This window comes from Vanessa cardui, chromosome 13, assembly GCF_905220365.1.
Source record: "Vanessa cardui chromosome 13, ilVanCard2.1, whole genome shotgun sequence".
NCBI lineage: Eukaryota > Metazoa > Arthropoda > Insecta > Lepidoptera > Nymphalidae > Vanessa > Vanessa cardui.
This window is the reverse complement of record NC_061135.1, coordinates 5,851,269-5,871,257: the sequence shown is the minus strand read 5'-3', so window position 1 is coordinate 5,871,257 and position 19,989 is coordinate 5,851,269. Positions and strand designations below refer to the sequence as shown.

The following is a 19,989-nucleotide window of genomic DNA, read 5'->3' as shown; positions in this document are numbered from 1 at the left end:
GGGTAAACAATCCTCCGCCCCGCATATGAATAATTTCGCATTAAGGGTGAGGGAACATTGGCGTGGAGTCGCAATAAACCGTAAATTATTAAATTATGCCGACGAGCTCAATTTTTGCTTCTTGTTTTCGTCCACTTTGTATGTCGGTCAGCAGTTCGCGACTTATAAATTAATCTCGTAAAATGACAAAAGCTTGCGATCGGTTTTTTTTGTCTATATGTAGACACAGGTATCCTTTTTGAGAACAATATTGAAATAATCGTAACGAAAATTATGTTTATTTTAAACATTGTACTGTAAAGCTCACGAACAAATATTTTACAACAAACGAGTACCAGATATAGGGGAAATATGTGCACTGGAGCGTATAGTGTAGGGGTGTCAACGCTCGTAAAACACGTCGAAGTATTTTATCGATATCCCGTGGAGCGTTGAGAACATTGCACATTGCACAACCCTATTGTTTCGCTGTCGCCACTCGTGACACTTCATGAAATCACTCCAGCGTTATGAATTTATTGCTCTTCAACTATTGACTTCCATTCGAAGCGCTCTATCAGCTCGGCACATGATAATTTAGTAGAAGGCGTGTTCGGCCCAACATTACATACATTATTTCTAATATGATTTGTTTGTTTAATGTTCTACTCAAGTTTTATGTAATGATACAATGAAAGTTAATATCTGCAAACCTTTTTACGCCATAACGAATAGTTAATTGTGTGCGACAAAATGTTAATAAAATACATGTCCTATATGCTTGCTTGATTGAATATATACGGAAATAATTATAATAATTGAGAACGTAAAGCCGGTTCGGGCGTAAATAATGGGTAGAGGAGCAGAACAATACGACTCCGTGTCGATACAGCCACACAAAGACGAAACAATCAATTCACGACGTAAGTAGGTGTAATTCGGCACGGTCTGACTGCGGTCCGGCCCCACGACTAACAAAAGAAAATCTAAGCAATTAGTCGTCGCCAGAAAGAGCGGAAAACGCGCGTTAGACGCGGTCACGCCGACCGACACGATGCGGTCACGACGCAATCCGTCCAAACGAAACAAATTCAACCTTATTGACTTTCCTATTTATTTTTATATTACTCGACGGAAATAAATGTGACGACCTTGAATATTCAGTGTAATTAAATTACACGTAGGTATGGCATTAAAAGAACGCATTTGAGTGATTCGAAATGGATATTCCGAACTCAATATCTTGCTTATTGAGCGGTTAAGCGTCACGCAACGTTGCTGATAAAAATAAGCATGAAGTTGGACAGAAAAAATATTTGTTTTTGTTCTAATAATATCGTGCGATATCTATACATGGTTAAAGGGGTGCATTTCTGGTTGCCGTTCGACTGAGCGTGTTAAGTGCTAATGTAATAATCCATTACAATGAAGCGCAGCACTGTACTGTACCGTGTACGCTAAATAGCGCATTCAAGCATTGAGCCAGCGAGCCATCTGTCCGCCGCAGCGCAAACAATACGACCCTTCTAAATCACCCTCGTTGCTTGTTTGCCAGAACCTAAACAAACATAGTTTCATGCCGTTCCAACTTTGAATCATTTATGAAGAAACTTGTAATTTCATTATCTGTTCTGTTTGTTTCATCCGATTTTAAGTAAAAGTAAGTATATGACGACACGGAATAAACACCGCATGTTTATCCATCATAAAATATTTACGTGGGAATATTTCTTAAATACCAGATGGACTGGTTTATATTAGGCTGGTGTGGGTACATTGTAAATTGTTTTTTCCGCTCTAAGACGTGTTAAGGTAGAGCTATTATTAATAAAATAGGGGATCGAGTATGGCAACTGACGGTTCTTTGAGCGTAAAATCAACAGATTACTACAGAACCCCATCGATTGCCCCTACAGCGCAAGGAACCCCTGTCGCACAAAAGTAATAACTATTCGTTACCAAAGCTATTGATGCCCTGCGGTAAGGGTTGTCAAGTACACTATTGAAGAATTAAATTTATGAATTGGAGTTTACTTCGTTTATTAGGGTTCGTTTTTTTGTAAATAAATAAAAGTAAAAAATATTATTAAATATATAATAAAAATTTTAAAGTTAAATCGAGTAATTCTTTATTGATTGATTAATTTAAGAGAGTTATAAAGAAGCTTTTAAATAAAATCAAATATTAGGGTGAAAGCCCTAAAATAATACGACAGTCAAGTTTTGTACGCGTCACTAACATAAAGATATATCGCTAACCGTATTACGAGTTTCAAACGCACACTTTAGGGGAGCGGTTTTAATAATCGGTCCCCAATCACAGTTTCAATATACTTTACGGCATCGAAATAGGATCATAACAAAGTTATTACACAGGCAAGGTTTTTTTCTCAAGCAATATTAGTGAGAGGAAAGAAACGCAAATCTTGATTGCCCGGTAAACAAAGAAGGCTATAAATTAAAAAGGAAAATGTAAACAAAATGGTTTGACCATACTTTGCCAAGCGGCCCCGAGTCCCCAGCCTCCCCAACATTGCCTCCTGGACCCCCGGGCTGCGGGCTGCTGTCAAACAACGTTTATCCAACAAGCGGGCGCAGCAATAACACTTTTTTTTTCAATTTTACAACATTCATTTTCCCCGTGCGCCACTTTGCTCGGCTACTAATAAAATATCGCTAGTTTTCACCTTCATCATACCGTTTTAAACATCACACAATATATCGGAATGTGGAAACATTTTTTACTCTTTGTTTGCTTTAATAGATTATGGTAACTGACAGTTTTACTATTCGGCTTAAAGGATTTTCTGTTTCGCAAATGTAACGTATTCGTATAATAATATAACAAATGTTTTAACATACCTGTTTGTGCATTTCCACATTGAGTCCATACGACATTTCATAGTACTGAAACATAAACGGCACAGATTAAGGAGATCAATTACATTAGTCCGCTGAAACAATGTTTATGTGACACAGAAAGCTTTTGGCAGGGATTAGCTTCCTCGAATCATTTGAGGCGAGTGACTAAACATCCGCAATGGCACATTCTGGAGCGCCGCCAGAAGTGTTTCCGACACATAAAAACGCTCGCGAAAATTTCCTCTAGAGCGTATTAAAATAAATTGCAAGCGATTTGGCAACACTTAATCGTGATTCATATCAAACCGGAACGACCACGCGGGGATTAAGCACTGCCAAATAATATCTATTCGCTTTTACTGAAAAATGTTGCCACTTATAATTTTTACATCATTCTGGGAAATTGATCTTAATAGCAAAACCATATGGTTTCGTTCTATTCTCGATTTATTTAACGATATGTCTGAGCTTGAAAATTTTTGGGATTTTTAATGGTGAATGTAGTTTAAAACTTTAAAGTTCTCACATGCACAGTTAACGGTGATGTATGAACGGTAACATAAAAAAAATCTCAGATGAATAATATTTAAAAAGAGATTTAAACAAATTTGTTACATACGATGTAACATTACGAATTCCTGTTACTTGTTAATATGTTAACAATTTATGCGTAATAATAGATATACAAGCGTAATTTATCAAAACAGCCGGTCTTGACAAGTGAGCGTACACGCTACACATATTATTCACGTCGACGATTATCTCTAAATAACAGGGGGGCACTAAATGTACTGTCGGTTCCAATAGCCTCGTTGTCGACGTGATACGTCGTACGCGCCATGCGGGCGTCGAACAAAAGATACATTTTATTGATTGTGCGTACACACACGAACATAATACGATAATCATCTAACAGCTCGTTAAAAACAAACATCGATTATGATTTAATACATCTCTATTAAGGAGCGAACAAATAAATTTATTTCTTAATACTCACCATAACGTAATGCCTTTGTATTTCAATTTTTTCACTAGCCAGTTTCTCGCATTCTAATTTTAAACTGAAACAATATACAATAGAAGTGAAATTTCGTCAATTATTCTTTTAATTTAAAATTCATACACAATTATTCAAGTCCAGAATTTACAATCGCAAATAAAACCTTGCGTTTTTAAATTATAATTTTACATCGTTGTAAATGTTTTGTAATTGAAATAGCTTGAAAGTAGAGGCTCAATAAATCAAAATTCACATTATGTTTAAAGAGCACTCCATATTATACAACGAGATAAGCGGTTTTATAACAAATAGCTTGTTTTATAGCTGTTATCGTCAGTAATAGGTCAAACTTGTAAAGAGCTTTATCAATGCTCGACTGTTCTACTTCACGATTCTAAAGTTTAAGAACATTCTTAAGTGACTTCAAATTATAAAATACACAGTCCATTAGTATTGGAATTATTTGTTATGCTTCATGAGTTTTATTGAACTATTGTTGGTATTTTAATTTCTTTGGAGGAAAATGTACAGAATATATCGTGATTTTTTTTTTATTTCTACCTGTAACAGATTTTTTAAGTTAACAGCAAAGGGTCATAAAGGGTCTGCTTGTAAAAGGGACTACTTAGCTCACAAAGGGGCTGATAGGGGATGATTCACTGATACTCAGCGACAGGAGAAATCCCGGATGAGCCCTTTTTAGCTGATTTACTTTTATATCCTTTTCGAGATGTATGTCTAATGTTCTTCAATTTCGTGTACCTTTGTAATATTTTTAGTTCGTATCTTTGTTTTATCTCGTAGCCAAAAATACATTAAATAAATAATAAATAAATTCAGTCTAAAAGTAGTTCCTTTATTAATTATACTAAGTTCAGTATATAAATCATTGACATATATTTATTTGTTAAAATCTTAAATATAAAAAGAACTTCTGTTTTGTATAACCATCGTCAAATTTTATTTTTACATACAATAGAGTATTAATTAACTTTTCCGATTTTGATTCTTATTTTTATTATTCAAACTTGTATAAAATATGTTTTACAATACGAACATCAAGGTAACTATGAAGTTAATTAAAAAGTATGAAGTATAACGTAATTGATTTAACATTTATTGAATCATCTCGGTGCCGACATACAGTACGATGAGATAACAAAAAATATGTATTGCTTCCAAGTATACTCACTTGTGATATTGAGCTTGAAGAAAGTTGAACTCCTCTTTAATTCGGTCACAAGATTCACCCACGGTGAATTTGATAGGTTGCCCGGGTTGCGGTGGACCCTGTAAGAATGACGCTTTTATTTATTTGCACACAATAAAACAGTTGGCGTCCACTTTTTTCTAAACCGAAGAACTATACAAAGAATTGAATCGTACAAATACTTTTTTTAAATAGGTACTTTTCTGTGAAGTTAAAACATGTTACGGCTTTAAGTATTTTAATATAAATATTCCGTCTAATTTGCTTAAAGAAAAGCTAACAATTTACGTGGCTTAATAATTACGGCTGCGATACTTTGTTATGATATCATGAAGCGATGTTTAAATGAAACATTTATACAACCAAAGCAAATTTTTAATTAAAATCTGAACAATAATTTAAAACACCAATAAAGGCATTTGAATGGTTGAGTAGATTGGCAAACATATGACGGAGAGAATAATAACATAACTCATCAATCTGAACAGCGAACAAAAACGTTCCTATCACGAAACAAAAATTACACGCATCCCAAATTACCATAATACAAATTATCCTATAATGACCATAATTCGGTGTGAGGCTCGATTAATGAAAAAAACAACAACGCCGACTGCTCGCCTCTTAACACAAAAATAAAATACGAACACGCAAGCACCTAATAATAAAGTAAAAAAATAAATAAAAAACCAACTCCATAATAAGAAGCAGGAAAATAAAAATAAAGCGAGGGACACAACAACACACGGTCGCCGGGAGGCCGGGCGGCAAAAAATAAATAACCGTCGCTCGCCGGCGCGCGAGGAACAAACGGACTTTAAAAATAATAAAAGGAGCGTAAATAAAAGCGTAAAAGGAACTGGCGCGGCGTGTAGACGTTGTAAATGGAGCTGCGGACAATCGGGCTCGGGAAAAATGTGGCCGGGAATTTAGTGAATGTAACCGAGGAGATAGCTCTGCGGTCGCACCGACCTCGGCCCGCGACTCCTCGCCGCGATGGGTGATCACACTTAATAACGTAATACCCAACCACAACCGCAAGTGAGTCCACTGAGTGCATAGTTTATTGTGTCTCGGAATTCACAAACATAAATTACAAGCTTTACAACATTGCTCAAGTTTTTGAAACGTTCCACTTAACCAGAATGTACTTAAGAAAAAACTTAAATGCAAACCATTACGCTTAAGCTGTATTATCTATTGATAATAATATAAATTTAACTTAAGAGTCGCAATCTTAATGCAATAAAAGTAAAATGTTCGTTTCGGTAGCTGTTCAGAGGCACGCCGATTGTCCAAACGGTATGCATGATACATGGCCTGTGGTGCCCTTCGTTTTGTACTCTTATACATGCTAAAAATACTTGAGTATACTTTGTATCACTTTTTACTCTTTAAAACGTTTTTTTTTTATTATTATAAATACAGTAATTATATAACGTTGACTATCTTTAGAAATGTCTTACTTTTAAAGTGAGGTCAACCATTTTTTTTATTCTATTATTCAACTTATTCAGTAGTGTACCGATAATAAATAAATTAGCAGTTGATAATATATATTAACATGTTAAAAAAAAAACCTCTGTAAACAGTTTTCTTTATGACAGATGAAATTATATACAGATAAAATATATTATAGCAACGTTTAATAGATACCGGTTAGCCGCAATTATATCCTTTAATATGTCAATTTATGATATACAATATCAAATTAATTGACGATTTTATGGAATTAACATTTGATTAATTATTTTTATAATTAGATTCAATAAATTACTCTTATACCACATTATATTGAAATCAAATTCATAATAAATATATTTGCGAGACAGCACATATTCTGTTCAACATTTATCAAAGCAGCAAGAAATTATACATCCCTCGAATCACTTACAATATTTAATAGTCCCTAAATTCGATCGCCCCATCTTTAAATCGATCACAAAAAATTCTGACAATAATAGACTGAGTAAACGTTCCCCTCAAGAAAAAAGATTCTCATAAATTATCGCCGAAAAGGTCAAATTAAAATACAATGAAGAGTTTTTGAGTGGCAGTATTGTGCGGAGGGCCGGCCGCCCGGATGAAAGGCCCGCATCCAGCGACGCTCACAAAAACAAAACTAAACAGAATGCGTTTAAACGGATATAAAAAGAAATACGTGTTCTTATTTCAAATTATTGAATACGTCTGTCTGCCCACGTCTACCTGTTCACTCGGCGAGAGGACTTCTTTTGTTGGAATTTAAAATTCGAATGAACTGAATGAATTCAAGCGAAATTTTATCCGTAAAAATTTGTTGAGACGCATTTTGTTTTTTTTTTCTTAATCGTTTAGAATATAATAAATAGACAAAAAATGTTGATGATTTATATGTTGATGTCATTACATTAGAACATTTTAAATAGTCATTGATAAAAATCTGATGTTGTTCCTAGATTTTTGTTTTAAGCTGTATAAGATAAAATGTATGTTTTTTTTAAATATTTCCTTATTATTGCTGTATCTTTATTTATTGAATCGAAATACGGTTCTTTTTTTAAGGAGATAAAGCATAATACATGTTCGTTTCCTCCAATTATTATATATTTAAAGGTAAATGTTGAATTTGCATAATTTTCCATAATTGAAAGAGTCACGCGACATACGGTGCTACACGCAGATTCGTTGTTTCTGTCACGAACTTATTATCATCTCCGTCTTCTCAGAAACAGGAAAATAGATCGATGTCAAGTGTTTATTAGTGATATTAGATGGCAACTCCGAAAAGCATTCATAGGTTCAGCAGCACTGTAAACAACTAAGCACTATTCACACTTACAGAGCAAACAAGCGTAGACAAATATTTAAACTCAGAGATTGGTTTTGAAACGTTATGGTCGAATATCATAATGCAGGCTATTTTGAACCTTATATTCATTACATTAGGGTGTATATGTATAGTTGGATTTATGAATGCAAGTCTAATATGGTAGCGCAGGGATCAGAAATCAGATTTTACTTTCCGAGAAACAGCGCTTGCACTTACCGACGAGTTCGGTTAGAAAGGTGATACCTGCCTCATTGTATATCGATTTGAATACCATGAAACGTTAGGCTTTTTGAACGATATACCTAAAAAGTTTTAAAATATTAGCCACCATTTAAGTACTAACTGCATTATTCAAAGAAATATTTCAATCTAAATCAATTTTGAAATTATAATTTGGGTACTTATAGAAGATTAACAGAGATTTCCTTTTGAAATAAAATAACTATCATTATAAAAGTATTTAAGGCTTTTTTTTATTTGAGCAATAATCCAATACATGGAAAATGGATCTACAAACACACGTAAAGACTGTATAAATTGATGGTGCGTTGATTACGGCGGACACTGTTAGCATACTCTAAATGCCGTGTTTGTGCGAACTGATAACGACGTTATCAGCACGAATGTGGGGAATTATTTCAGAGCATTGACTCAAGAGTGCCCTATCGTCAGCCCTGATACGTAATCCTAACAAGATATGTTTCCGTCGATAAACGTGAAAGCATATCACGGGAAGTATTACTAAGGTTACATTGACGAAATGAAAATTTACCTTCTTTATAAAAAATGTCTATTATTGAAGTTGTTTTATATTTTTGAGTATATCATGATACCTATTATAACGAATGTAATAACAAGATCGTACGGGTGACTTGCTTCTATAAAGCGATTCAACAAAAAACAAGTAAATAAAGCGGTTATTTGTGAAGACGTGAAAACGCGAGACGCCATCATTTGTTCGTAGCGGTAATTCCGTAAGTCAAATATTGACCGAGTGAGAGAGAGTACCTAGGACGCGACACGGATTTCAAGCAAACATACAAATAGGCATTTACATTACCACCCGCCCCCCTCTACCCCTCTACCTCTATACGAGCCATAAAAGTGAAGTCGTAAAAGAGTACAACCTACTGTCATACGTAATACAGTTCACGCCTTTTTAGTTGTGGGGACCTGTAAGTATCCCATATAAAACTGAATATTGACTTATTGTGAGATTCGAACTTTAAATGTCATCTACACCAATAATGACACTAGACTTTCAAAGACTTTATTTACATGATGAAACAACAAAAATGTTTAATATTTCTTTAATTTAATTCAATCTGTTTTTGGAATTGTGAAAGTATTACATTGTTAAATTAGCATTTTACATTCAAGCAATATTAAATTAAATAATTTATTCATAAATTTAAAAAAAATACCGCAATTTGAAATAAAATACACGGCTCACGTGATGGCAATAAATAGGAATGCATGAATATTAAATTTAAATTATATTCGACTAGTAAAAGGATCACAATACGTAATTGTTTATGGTTTAACATAGTTTAATGATTTGTAATGTTTAACAATGCTTATAAACCAATGTGTAATAACGATAATGCATTTAAGCCACTCAACCACAAATAAAAGGTTATATTTTAGTATTTGATTTAAATGTTTAATAGAGCTTAGTTAAATTTATAAACATCCTTCGTTAATAAAATAAAAGGATATTTTTAATTACTACAAATTAATATTTAAACACATGATATGATGATAGGTCTGACATTGATTCAATTAAAATATAATTCGTACAAGAACATTCGACAGATGACATTTGTAGACTTTTAAAATAATAGGTATACAAAATTATATGGATTGGTTTTTAAGTTGTATGATCGCCGTCGGCGGCACCAAGGTATATGTAGTAGTCATATGAAATTTTATCTTAAATTAAGAAGTTAACTTTAAATGAACAAATAATATTCAACATTACTTAAACACGTCATTTAAAAAAAATCTAATTTACTTTGGTTGAAATATATATATTTGTGATTATTTTTTTCTAGAAAAAGTAGCTAGTCAGATGTTAAGTATAAAAGTTAACAGACAATTACACGGGTAATTGAGTGTGTCCGACAACGCTCCGACAGCGAGCCGACCTCAGCGGGGGGCGCATTTGTTTGTACCCCTGCTTTCTTTATTATTACTATTTTCGAACGGCCATATCAGAAACAAAAACTTTTCATTGTATTCCGTTTTTCTTATGAAAGGAAATAACGCTCGAGTGAATGACTAAGTATTTACATTTCCCATGCAAATAATAGAAACCGTTAAACATGAACGCTACATTTAAATATGATAGACTTTCCTCGAGCTTTCACACCGAAGACGATTTATCATAACAATGCAACTTGATAATGGAAGGCAAGTTGATTATCTCCACAATGATTTATGTAAGTATGTTCGGCTCACCGGATGCCTAGCGGCCGCCACGGCAGCGGCGGCTGCGGCGGCGTTCATTGCGCCCGCGCTAGGATACATCCCCACGTCAAACACACGCGGTCATCGTCTGAAGCACACAAAAAAACAGGACACAACACTCACTTCACTTAGCCACTAGATCAACACAAATACGCGCGCAAATCCGTGCAATAAGTAACACGCGACTAGTAACCGTAGTAGACACGACACACAACCGTCATACACAAGAGTCGCAAGTGAACTAAAGCGAACGGCAGCGGGGGGACCGCTACAACTCCCCCGGTACCCCACCTCCTCGACCACCCTTTGCATGCCGCTGCCATACATATTTTCTCCACTCGAATTTTTCGTCGACTATCTTTATGTTTGAGGAATACTTAGGCGAATCGGAGATATGTGCTTTAATAGATACGTATTATTTGGGAATTCTCTAGTAGCTTTGAGGGAATACGGCTGTGTAAATCTAGAAATGTTTCGCGAGTTACATTAGTTGTTCGATTTGTATAAACCTTGTTATTAAAAGGATGATGCATAGAGCAACTTTTAATGCGAAAGCAGACAACTTCTTTTGTTTCAAGTCACGCAGTAAACTTGCAACAGAATAGATGAGTCGGCACTCGGCAACGCCTAGAATAGGACAAAGTTTGACAGATATCTACTTTAGCGAAAGTTTAGAGTAGATAGGTACCCGAGAAACAAGGACAGATGTACACCCACTTAGCTTTATTGTTTTCAGCAAAGTTAAATAATAGGGCAATTTATGTCAGGTCTGGCAAGAAAAGAAAGCCAAGATAGGTGGAGTTACTGGGACACTTTGAGATTACGGACACACCTTAAGTGTGTCACTGGGCTTAAGGGTGTGCGGAGGCGTGTAAGAAATATTATAAGCTTGTTTTCTGTTACATGGACCTCGCTCGGTTATCCAATTGCCGCGGATATTGTAAAGGATTTACTATGATTTTATTATTAAATAACGTAAGCTCATTATTTTTAATTCTTATCCGTATTCTTGGAAAATAACTATTGCGCATATATTTAATCATTGTTTAAGTACGTAGGTATTTATTAGTGAATTTAAATAAAGTTATCTTTTAAGAATAACAAATTATCTCATTTGATAGTCCTCGTACATAAGCAAAACAATTATTTAAGTATAATAATTACTCTTGTAAGTTTTAATCAAGTTAATGGAAACAATATGTAGTAATGCTAATAAAAACAATTAGACGTTATTATCAATTGAAGATAATCGGCGGTCTCTGAACGAAAAACCAATGTAACGATATTACAATAGACTCAAACGGATTTGCAAACAAACCGCAATGAATAATATCCAATGTGTAGGAATGTTTAATGAAATAATCAACTCAGAGACACTTGAACATAAATCTATAGAGTAATATCATTACTTACTTGACAGCAACCGCAACTCCTGTGATTTTAAGGTTTAAACACAAGTTTTTCTTTTTTATTTAAACTTATACATAACATAAACATGTACATAAAGCATTAATATATATTTATAAATAGAAAATCTATTAATACAATGTAAACTAAATCTTTTAAAATGCTAAATATATAATTGTAATTTAAAGAAAATTACTGAATGAATAGATAAGACAGATATTTCAGAATTGAATTTAGAGTAAATTAAAAAAGACACTCAATTGATATTGTTTTTTTTTTGGAAAACGTTTGCATAATGGCGTACAGCAAATACACACTTCGAATATTTCTGATATCTCCTTAGGACCTTAATGTGAATCATTTACGGGAATTATAAAAGTATTCGTACGTCTCGTAATTTACGAAGCGCTTACAAAGTGGGAAGTAACGAGCCTTGACAAAAACCTTAACTCCTTAATTCTTGTCTCGAATTTCTTCGTTTTTTTTCGTCGTTTTCTTAATTCTTCAATCCTTTTTGTTCAACGAAGATATGTCGCGCCCACAGAAGTGTGGGACACGACTCCTTGACAATGGACGCAGTGTATTTTATAGCTTTTATCGTCTGTTTGTACGCTTCTATTTTTACGTTTTCTTTTCGTTTTTATTTCGCCCCACTAAGCTTCTCGATTACAGCGCGATATAAAAAAAAATAATCGTTCGTTCGGGTTTAAAGCGTACATTCACAATGTGGTCTCCTAAAATAAAGTTTATAGTGTTTTCCCGCGGAATGGGTCCCTCGGCGAACGCGATGGCGGTGCGCCGTCGTCACGATAACAAATAAACAGCAATCAAGCGATATCGCGGAGACGTCACCAAGTCGCACCCTAAGCACTATTTTATCGCCACTGTCCAACAACGAGCAATTCCTTTCCTTATCTATATGTCTATAGCTATATGTGTCTGACGAGCGTCGATCTAAAACGTCATACTAGCATTCGTCTATATCAATATATACACGAATGTGATGTTAATATTGATACAGAACGAATTAAAAATGTCAATTGATACTACTCATTATTTCATTTACTCTCTTCAAAAGCCTTTTCTCCGTTACGTGTTAGAGGTTATGGAAAATGAATGCAATCCCACCTACCATGATATCATAGAATTGCTTTTGAGAAGTGTAAGGTATAACATATATTTTCTTCCATAAACCTTATAATCAATTTAGCACAAGAAGAACACAATAACACAACAATACGTTCATCATGTTTTCATTTTAAAGTAGTAAAAATAAGTTTTATTAGTCTTAGTATTACCAACAATGATTATGATTACCTATAGGCAGACTAATACTGTAATACATAAAGCATAAACTAACGATAACTTAAAGTCAAAGGTGAATCAGAAGTAAAATAATATTGTCCATGTATATATATTTATCAGCACAGTATTCCTTATAGTAGCGATCAAAGATCAGTTGGTTCATTACGACAATGTAAACAGGCGATTAATTGGCAAGTCAGCGGTCGCCGGTCGCCGGTCAGCGGGCAGCGACAAACGTCGGACAGCCGCGCGACTCGCGATATCGCGCCCGAAGCGTCGCCGACTCGCCGACTCGCCGACTGCCGCACACGTAGGGCTGCTCGGACATTTTTAATTACTTAGACTTTTTTTTTTTTAAACTGATATTAAATACAGCAAATAACATAAATAACTCTGCTCTTAAAAATACCACAAATAATAATGTAAGTCAGAGTAACACTAAAAAAGGCAATACAAAATCTTCAGCGTGTTACTTTATCAGCAGGTGGTCGAATAAATTACCGATTTTATAGTCGATTTTATCTTCTGAGAAATGTTTATGTGTAAAAACTTAGGTACCTATTCATATTAAAATATTGAAATCGTAAAGAGACGTTTAATTTTATCAATTAAAGGAGAGGAACGAACGTCTCGCAGTTGTGAGATTTCATCGCGATATTTAGGTGGCGGGCTTACACCGGCGCACACTCGCAAACAAAACGAGCTGCATTATTAACCGGCGCGAACAATTAGTTGTATAACCCGGCCATTGTGCCAACGCCAGCCTTTGAAACCGTCCCGCGATTCCCAGAAGGCACAGATTCCATTCCATTCTTCTTAAAGCTTTTTTGTTTGCGAATTAATGCTTAATGGCTGTTGAGATTATTTGACATAGAAAACTAACTTTAAAGATGATTTCTTTGATCTCAATCGTGCCAGTTATAAAATGATTAAATGATCTTTAAACACGATTTAGCAGTCATTGATTTGTTACAAATGTTCATCACCATTCGAGTTATCGAGCAATAGGTTATGTTCTTGAGAAATTACTCGGATATTATCTCTACGATTTCGTAATTACAATTGCTTGATTAGTGCGTTTGTAAATCAGAGCTAGATCGGAGCGAACGGTGTTTTTGATTAGCGTTCTATTTAAACGGCCGTAGCGATTAGTCGAACGTTTTACTAAGAATTATACAATCGAATACCGAATTTATGGGCAATTTGTCGTTAAAATAATTGAAAATTTTCTAGATAATACAGGTAATTTTACTTATAAATCTGATGAGCAAATAGTTTATTTCTTAGGTGTTTTACCTACTTCGTTTTGTTTTTTTATACATAAAACAAAACAAATCAATAACTAGGAACAATCAAAATAGCAACATTGCTTAGAAAGTTTTTCCACACATTGCAATAGTATTGAATGTGCAAATAGTTGTACCTATTTTTTAAAATGACGTAACAAACTGTATACCTACCAAATACGAACAATACATATTTAAATAACCTAAAACAACTAATAGCATTACGTGCCAGTTAAAACAAGAAAGAAAAAAAAAAAAAACTTGAATTCTATGCAAAGTATACAGCGTGATTAAACAACATTAATTTATAAATCAACACATTCTCCGTTCAAATAATTGTGATGGGGCAGCGAGTGTAATATCGCACTTATAGCGTGATTGACACTCGGCCGCAGCTCGCCCGCTCGCCTGCTCGCCCGCATTAAACGCTGTGTGAACGTGTACCTATTACGTATACATCATGTACACTTGGCACGAAATAGTATAATTAGTTAAATAATTATTGCCCGCTAAAAGGTCTTGAGACAATAGTCATTATAGCGATTTCACGTGTCAGATTGATACATCATGTTTAATTGCCGTTTGTTTACTTGCATAGTAAGGTATTCGATTGGAATTTTTTGATACGATCGCAGCTCAAAGTCGAGATGGTATAGACATGGAAATTTTAACCGATGTTTGCGAGTTCAAACCCAAACAAGCATCGTTGAACGTTCTTGTGCCAAAAACTAGCAATAGAGCAGAATAAACCTTTTCTTTGAGGACAGTCTTTGCTTTATTAAAGTAAAGCAATTACAAAATCAAATTATAGAAATATCTAAACGTAAATGAAGTTTTATGTTGTATAGCGGGAAATTCAGCTTACTTATAAATACACGATAATAACAAGTACACAAGTAGCAACTAAATTGTACCTAAGTAGGTAGATATAATCTAATTAGGTGTTTGATACAAAAATTATCAAAAAAAATATTCTTATCTAAGATAAATTTACGAACAATTTTATTTAACGATAATTACTCTTGTCTCCAAATATATTAATTGCGAACGAGGTATTATCAAGGTGTCGAAGTCGTAAAGCGTGTTGCTTATTTCTTGGCGCGGAACCTATTTATTAATTTAACATTATAATTAATATGTCCGACATTTGTGATCTGCCGTGGGCGGGGATTTAAAAATTACTAACTTCGACTGTTGATATATGATAATATTATACTTACTTATAATTACTTTTATAGCATGTTCTTAATTTAAAATTTAGTTTTTTGGACGTTGTGTAAAATATTTACACTATTTATAGAAGTTGTTATGACTTACCTATGTTAATTACTTATTTATAATCATGAAAATAAAGTCATATATTTCTTTACGAATGAACATGTTTCTAGCTTGTTTTATTACAATACTTTGGCGTTTCGTCTGCCACAGCTACTATCCAAATGAAGATAGTGAAGTGGCGGGCTGGTGCTAGTGTTGTATAAATCATAGCGATGCCGACTGCCGACTGCCGACTGCCGACTGCCGACTACACTGTTTAATGTGGAGTGTACACTGCACAGTGAGTATAATAATGTTCGTGAAGGAATGCCATTTTAATGACCGCGGCATTGTTCGGGCGGCGTGCGTCATCGTAGTTTAAGAGCTGCCCAAGTATTTCACTTGATTCTCTCCTCTCGGTTCGGCCTAACTAGGCGATTGTTCAATTTCGTTCACTCACTCGATCGCAGCCTGCTCAGTAAATTTGTGCAGAGATTGATTTATGATTTGCTTTGTTGTGACACCCCCGTACCGGACCGACTCTTACCTGTTATTAATACACCGTTAAATGGCCTTTCAGGTAATACGATTTGCAACAGATTGTGACACTGGTTATAAACCTTACTTTGTACTACGTACATTAATATTTTTACTACTTATTTTAATATATTACAACATGCTTATAATGTGTTCCAAATACCTACTCCTTGTCAATCAATTCAAAACAAAAGTAAGTACAATGCGCGTGCACACATGTTGCAATTTTTGCCCGCAGAGGTGTAGTGTGTGTCCGCCGAGACGAGGCGAGCGCTGGACACTGTGTAGCGAGTACTAGCGGTAGGTATCATTAATTTTTTAGACAAGACGCTTGTGTGTTGAATAGCGATTGCGGCTACCGGACAAGCATACTTTATCGGATGGCGGTCGACACAATACGCCTACGTCGATAGCTATCTTGCGTTCCACCGGCACCGCTTGCTTTTATTTCCTTTTAGACAGGTTTTTACCACAGCCGTTTTCTTCAACGAATATAAGCGTTGCTTTAGATTATTAGAAATCTTACGGTTTTTATTACTGGTCTTCAGATTTATTTCGGTGTTCTTAACAAGTTTTTTTAAACAACAATCGTACCAAGTTAAGAGTACAATAATAGAGTTATGTTTATAATAGTACGGTAAAGGTGAGCCGGCAAAGGAACGGTGCCCGTTGTCGGAGGAGCAGGAAGTGTGTGATCGGCGAGCGCGAGTCGTGAGCGCGACCCGCGACCCGCGACGTGCCATTAGCGCCGCGCATTCAATAATAATGAACGAGCCGCACCAAAATATCCCCTGTTTACACCCACTCGTTCGCTCGATCCGCCGCCGCACCGACCGACCGCATTTTATTTTTTCGCTGTCGCACATTTCGCCGTCATAGCTATTTCCACTCGAGGCATTATACTCACGTACGTGTGTGTGTCAGTCCACGTGGACTGCTTCGTCGTCGTCGAGCGGAATCCGTCGAATACGACCCTCCGATTGGTTGAAACGGCCGGATCGCTTATTAAGGGCGGAGTTACACGCGATTCGGCGTCTCTATTGGTGCGAGTGCTACGTGGAGTCGTTCCGATTGGAGGAGGTGATTTTTATAAGCGCGGCAGTCCACGTGGACTCGTTTATCTATTCAGACGCCGGCGGCGCGGTCGCGGGGGGAGGCCGGGGGGTATACGGGCAATCAGTAAAGGCGGGAGGAATACGGCCATATTTATAAGAGCTGCGGGGATGCAATCACGAAGCGGCGCGGGGGTCGGCGGGCGTCCGGGGGGGAGGCGGCGGCCATTTTGAGGGCAGCTCTTTTTATTCGTTTTTCGCGCGGGGTGCGTCGGCGACGGGAGCGCGGCGTGCGCTAATTGCGGGGGTAATGAGGGCGCTCCACTCGGCTCGCTCACTCTATTAAACTCGCTCGCTATCGACTGCCTTATTGATTTGTCCTTAATCGAACCGCGGTGGAGCGATGAGACACGGCTCGGCGTAATGTAAACAAAGCGCCTCGACCGCCTCGGCCGCGGCACCGCTACATCCGCGCAAATTGAATTGCAATGATTGGGAGCAGCGGCCACCGCAATCACTATCGGGTATCGACACCGCGCGGCGCAACACTACACGAGAACACGCCCGCGCTGCCCACATTCTGTCCTGAAACCATGTTAGAACGCAATTTTAACGCTCCTCCTAGACATCGCACTTACTCTGCATACCGATTTAGGAAGGAAACGTGAACGTCGTCTAGTTTTATTCGAACGTCAACTAGGTACTATTTCTCGGAATGATCTGTTAAATCATCCGTATATTTATTAAGAAATGAATTTCTAAAATTACGAAGCCGCTTAGCTGTTTTGTTTGACCATCACAATTGTGTTGGATTACATGTTTACAACTAATAATAACAGTATTTACTGACCCGCTGTAATTAGGTATAAGTAGGTAATAGAATTTAATGGCTTTGAACTTTTTTATCGGATGGATTGAAATTTTTATGTTTTCAAAGAAGTTAAAATATACCTACTATTATTATGTTTACGTGTTTTACCTGCCTGATATATACTTCGATAAAATACTTTAACAATGATAGAATTTATGATGGATCATTATGGGTAATAGGAATAGGTATCATATTACATACATGTATAAGTACAAAATATTTTTAATATTTTTTTTCGAGCTTTGAATTAATTTCTTGCTACGTTGCCTATGCTTAATTGAGTACTATAAAATTGTTCTAATTGAAATATATACGAATCACACAAGTAGTCTTCTAACGAGGTTCTCCTAATCACGAATAGCTTGTAGATAATTAAGTACTCACCTAAGTTCTAAAACATGAAACAAATTGTTTGTAAGTAATTTCATTTACTTGCTTGTCACGAACGTTTTAATAATATTTATAACGTGTTCTATTCGGTCTTTGCTCTCGTACGCAGAGTTTGTAATTAATTATTTTTTTCAGCTCAGACAACGGCCTTGACACAGACATGCGAGTGCCGTATCTGATTGAAGATCAGATAAACGAGAGCACTGTGACATTAAGATCGGTTTGACTCGACTACCTGTAGAATAGACGGCCATACTTTTATTTTTTTACACTTTACTATACATATAACTTTTATTTTGTTTATTTTTCGAACGTATAAAATATTTATCTATAATAAGATTAGGAGCGACAATTAAAATAAATCAATGAATCGTATAATAAATACAAACTACGTAGGACGGTACCTCTATTCTTTAAAGTCGATTAAATTACTGAACAACGTGTACGAGTTATAGAGAAGCGTGAAAGGCGCAATACGAGCCCGCATATTAAGCGGGCGAATGCATGCGAATGGGTAAAGGGCGGCTCTCGGCATGCGGTACACATGCGGTCCAACGCATGCGAATAATAAATGCATGCCAGTGAGCTCCGAATACAAGTGGCTGGATATAAAGCGGCCGTACGTGAATAACAAGATACATGTGAAATGAGGACGAATTGAAAAATTCAGAATGTTGCCATTACTTGCTTTCCTTCTTTTGTTTTTCTTAAGATATCTCTAAAAAAGTTAAATAAAGAATTATAGCTGAGCCTTAATTTGTATTAAATAATTACTATAATGCTCGTTCAGTACAATGGATAGATATTAAGCCTGACTAAGTAGTTGTTAGGGGAAGTGTGGCATTAAAGAACCATGTTTTATAATGAAACATTTGTTTGTTCGTAACTGACTGTTATCCGCTCGGCTGGGTTTGGCGAAAATTAAATTTTAGTAATAACTTTTTTATGAATCATTAAAACGGTTCCCTCTGTCTATTCCCCAGCATTATTGACTCTCAAGTATTTCGTTAGAATTCGTCAAACGATTCGATAAGTAGATATTAAGCTTAATACGAGTTATGTTTTATGATTTCTTATATTGCCAAATGCTTGTTACCTGCGAGCTGATAGTAATAAAATTTACCTTCTTACCTAAAAATCATTACATCTTGTCTAAATTATGTTTATAATTATTTGTTTGTATTAAGAAAATAAAGGTTTATTTTATATGTAAAATAAGTAAGCAAATGATCCATATAGTACCTAGTACCTAAGTGGTCTCTACCGTCCACAGTTATTTGCGCTTTAAGAAATATTAAACATTCTTTACATCGCCAATGCGCCACTAACCTCGGGGACTGATATGTTATGCCCTTTTGCCTGTATTTACACTGGCTCACTCACCCTTCAAACCGGAGCATAATAATATTTACTAAATTTTGCTGTTTAGCGGTAGAATTTGGGATGAATGGTACGAAATGAGACGGATTTGTTCTGCCTTACCACCTTCTTCCTTGTATACTTATAAGTAAAAAAAACGTAACAAAACTCTAGGTCTATGTTTTTTTAGGCT

At 35.7% G+C, this 19,989-nt stretch overlaps 1 protein-coding gene across 1 annotated transcript in view; it reads right to left on the bottom strand.

Annotated features, from left to right (window-relative positions):
* Positions 1–10,589, bottom strand: part of LOC124534616 (protein groucho-like) — a 49,466-nt gene extending 38,877 nt beyond the window's left edge. Inside the window, exons 1-4 of the mRNA XM_047110554.1 lie at positions 10,324–10,589; positions 5,034–5,131; positions 3,839–3,902; positions 2,842–2,886 (exon numbers count right to left, since the gene is read on the bottom strand). Coding sequence (XP_046966510.1) covers positions 2,842–2,886; positions 3,839–3,902; positions 5,034–5,131; positions 10,324–10,392 — 276 coding nt within the window. The 5' untranslated portion in view covers positions 10,393–10,589. The remainder of the gene's footprint in view (positions 1–2,841; positions 2,887–3,838; positions 3,903–5,033; positions 5,132–10,323) is intronic.
* Between the last annotated feature and the right edge of the window lie 9,400 nt (positions 10,590–19,989).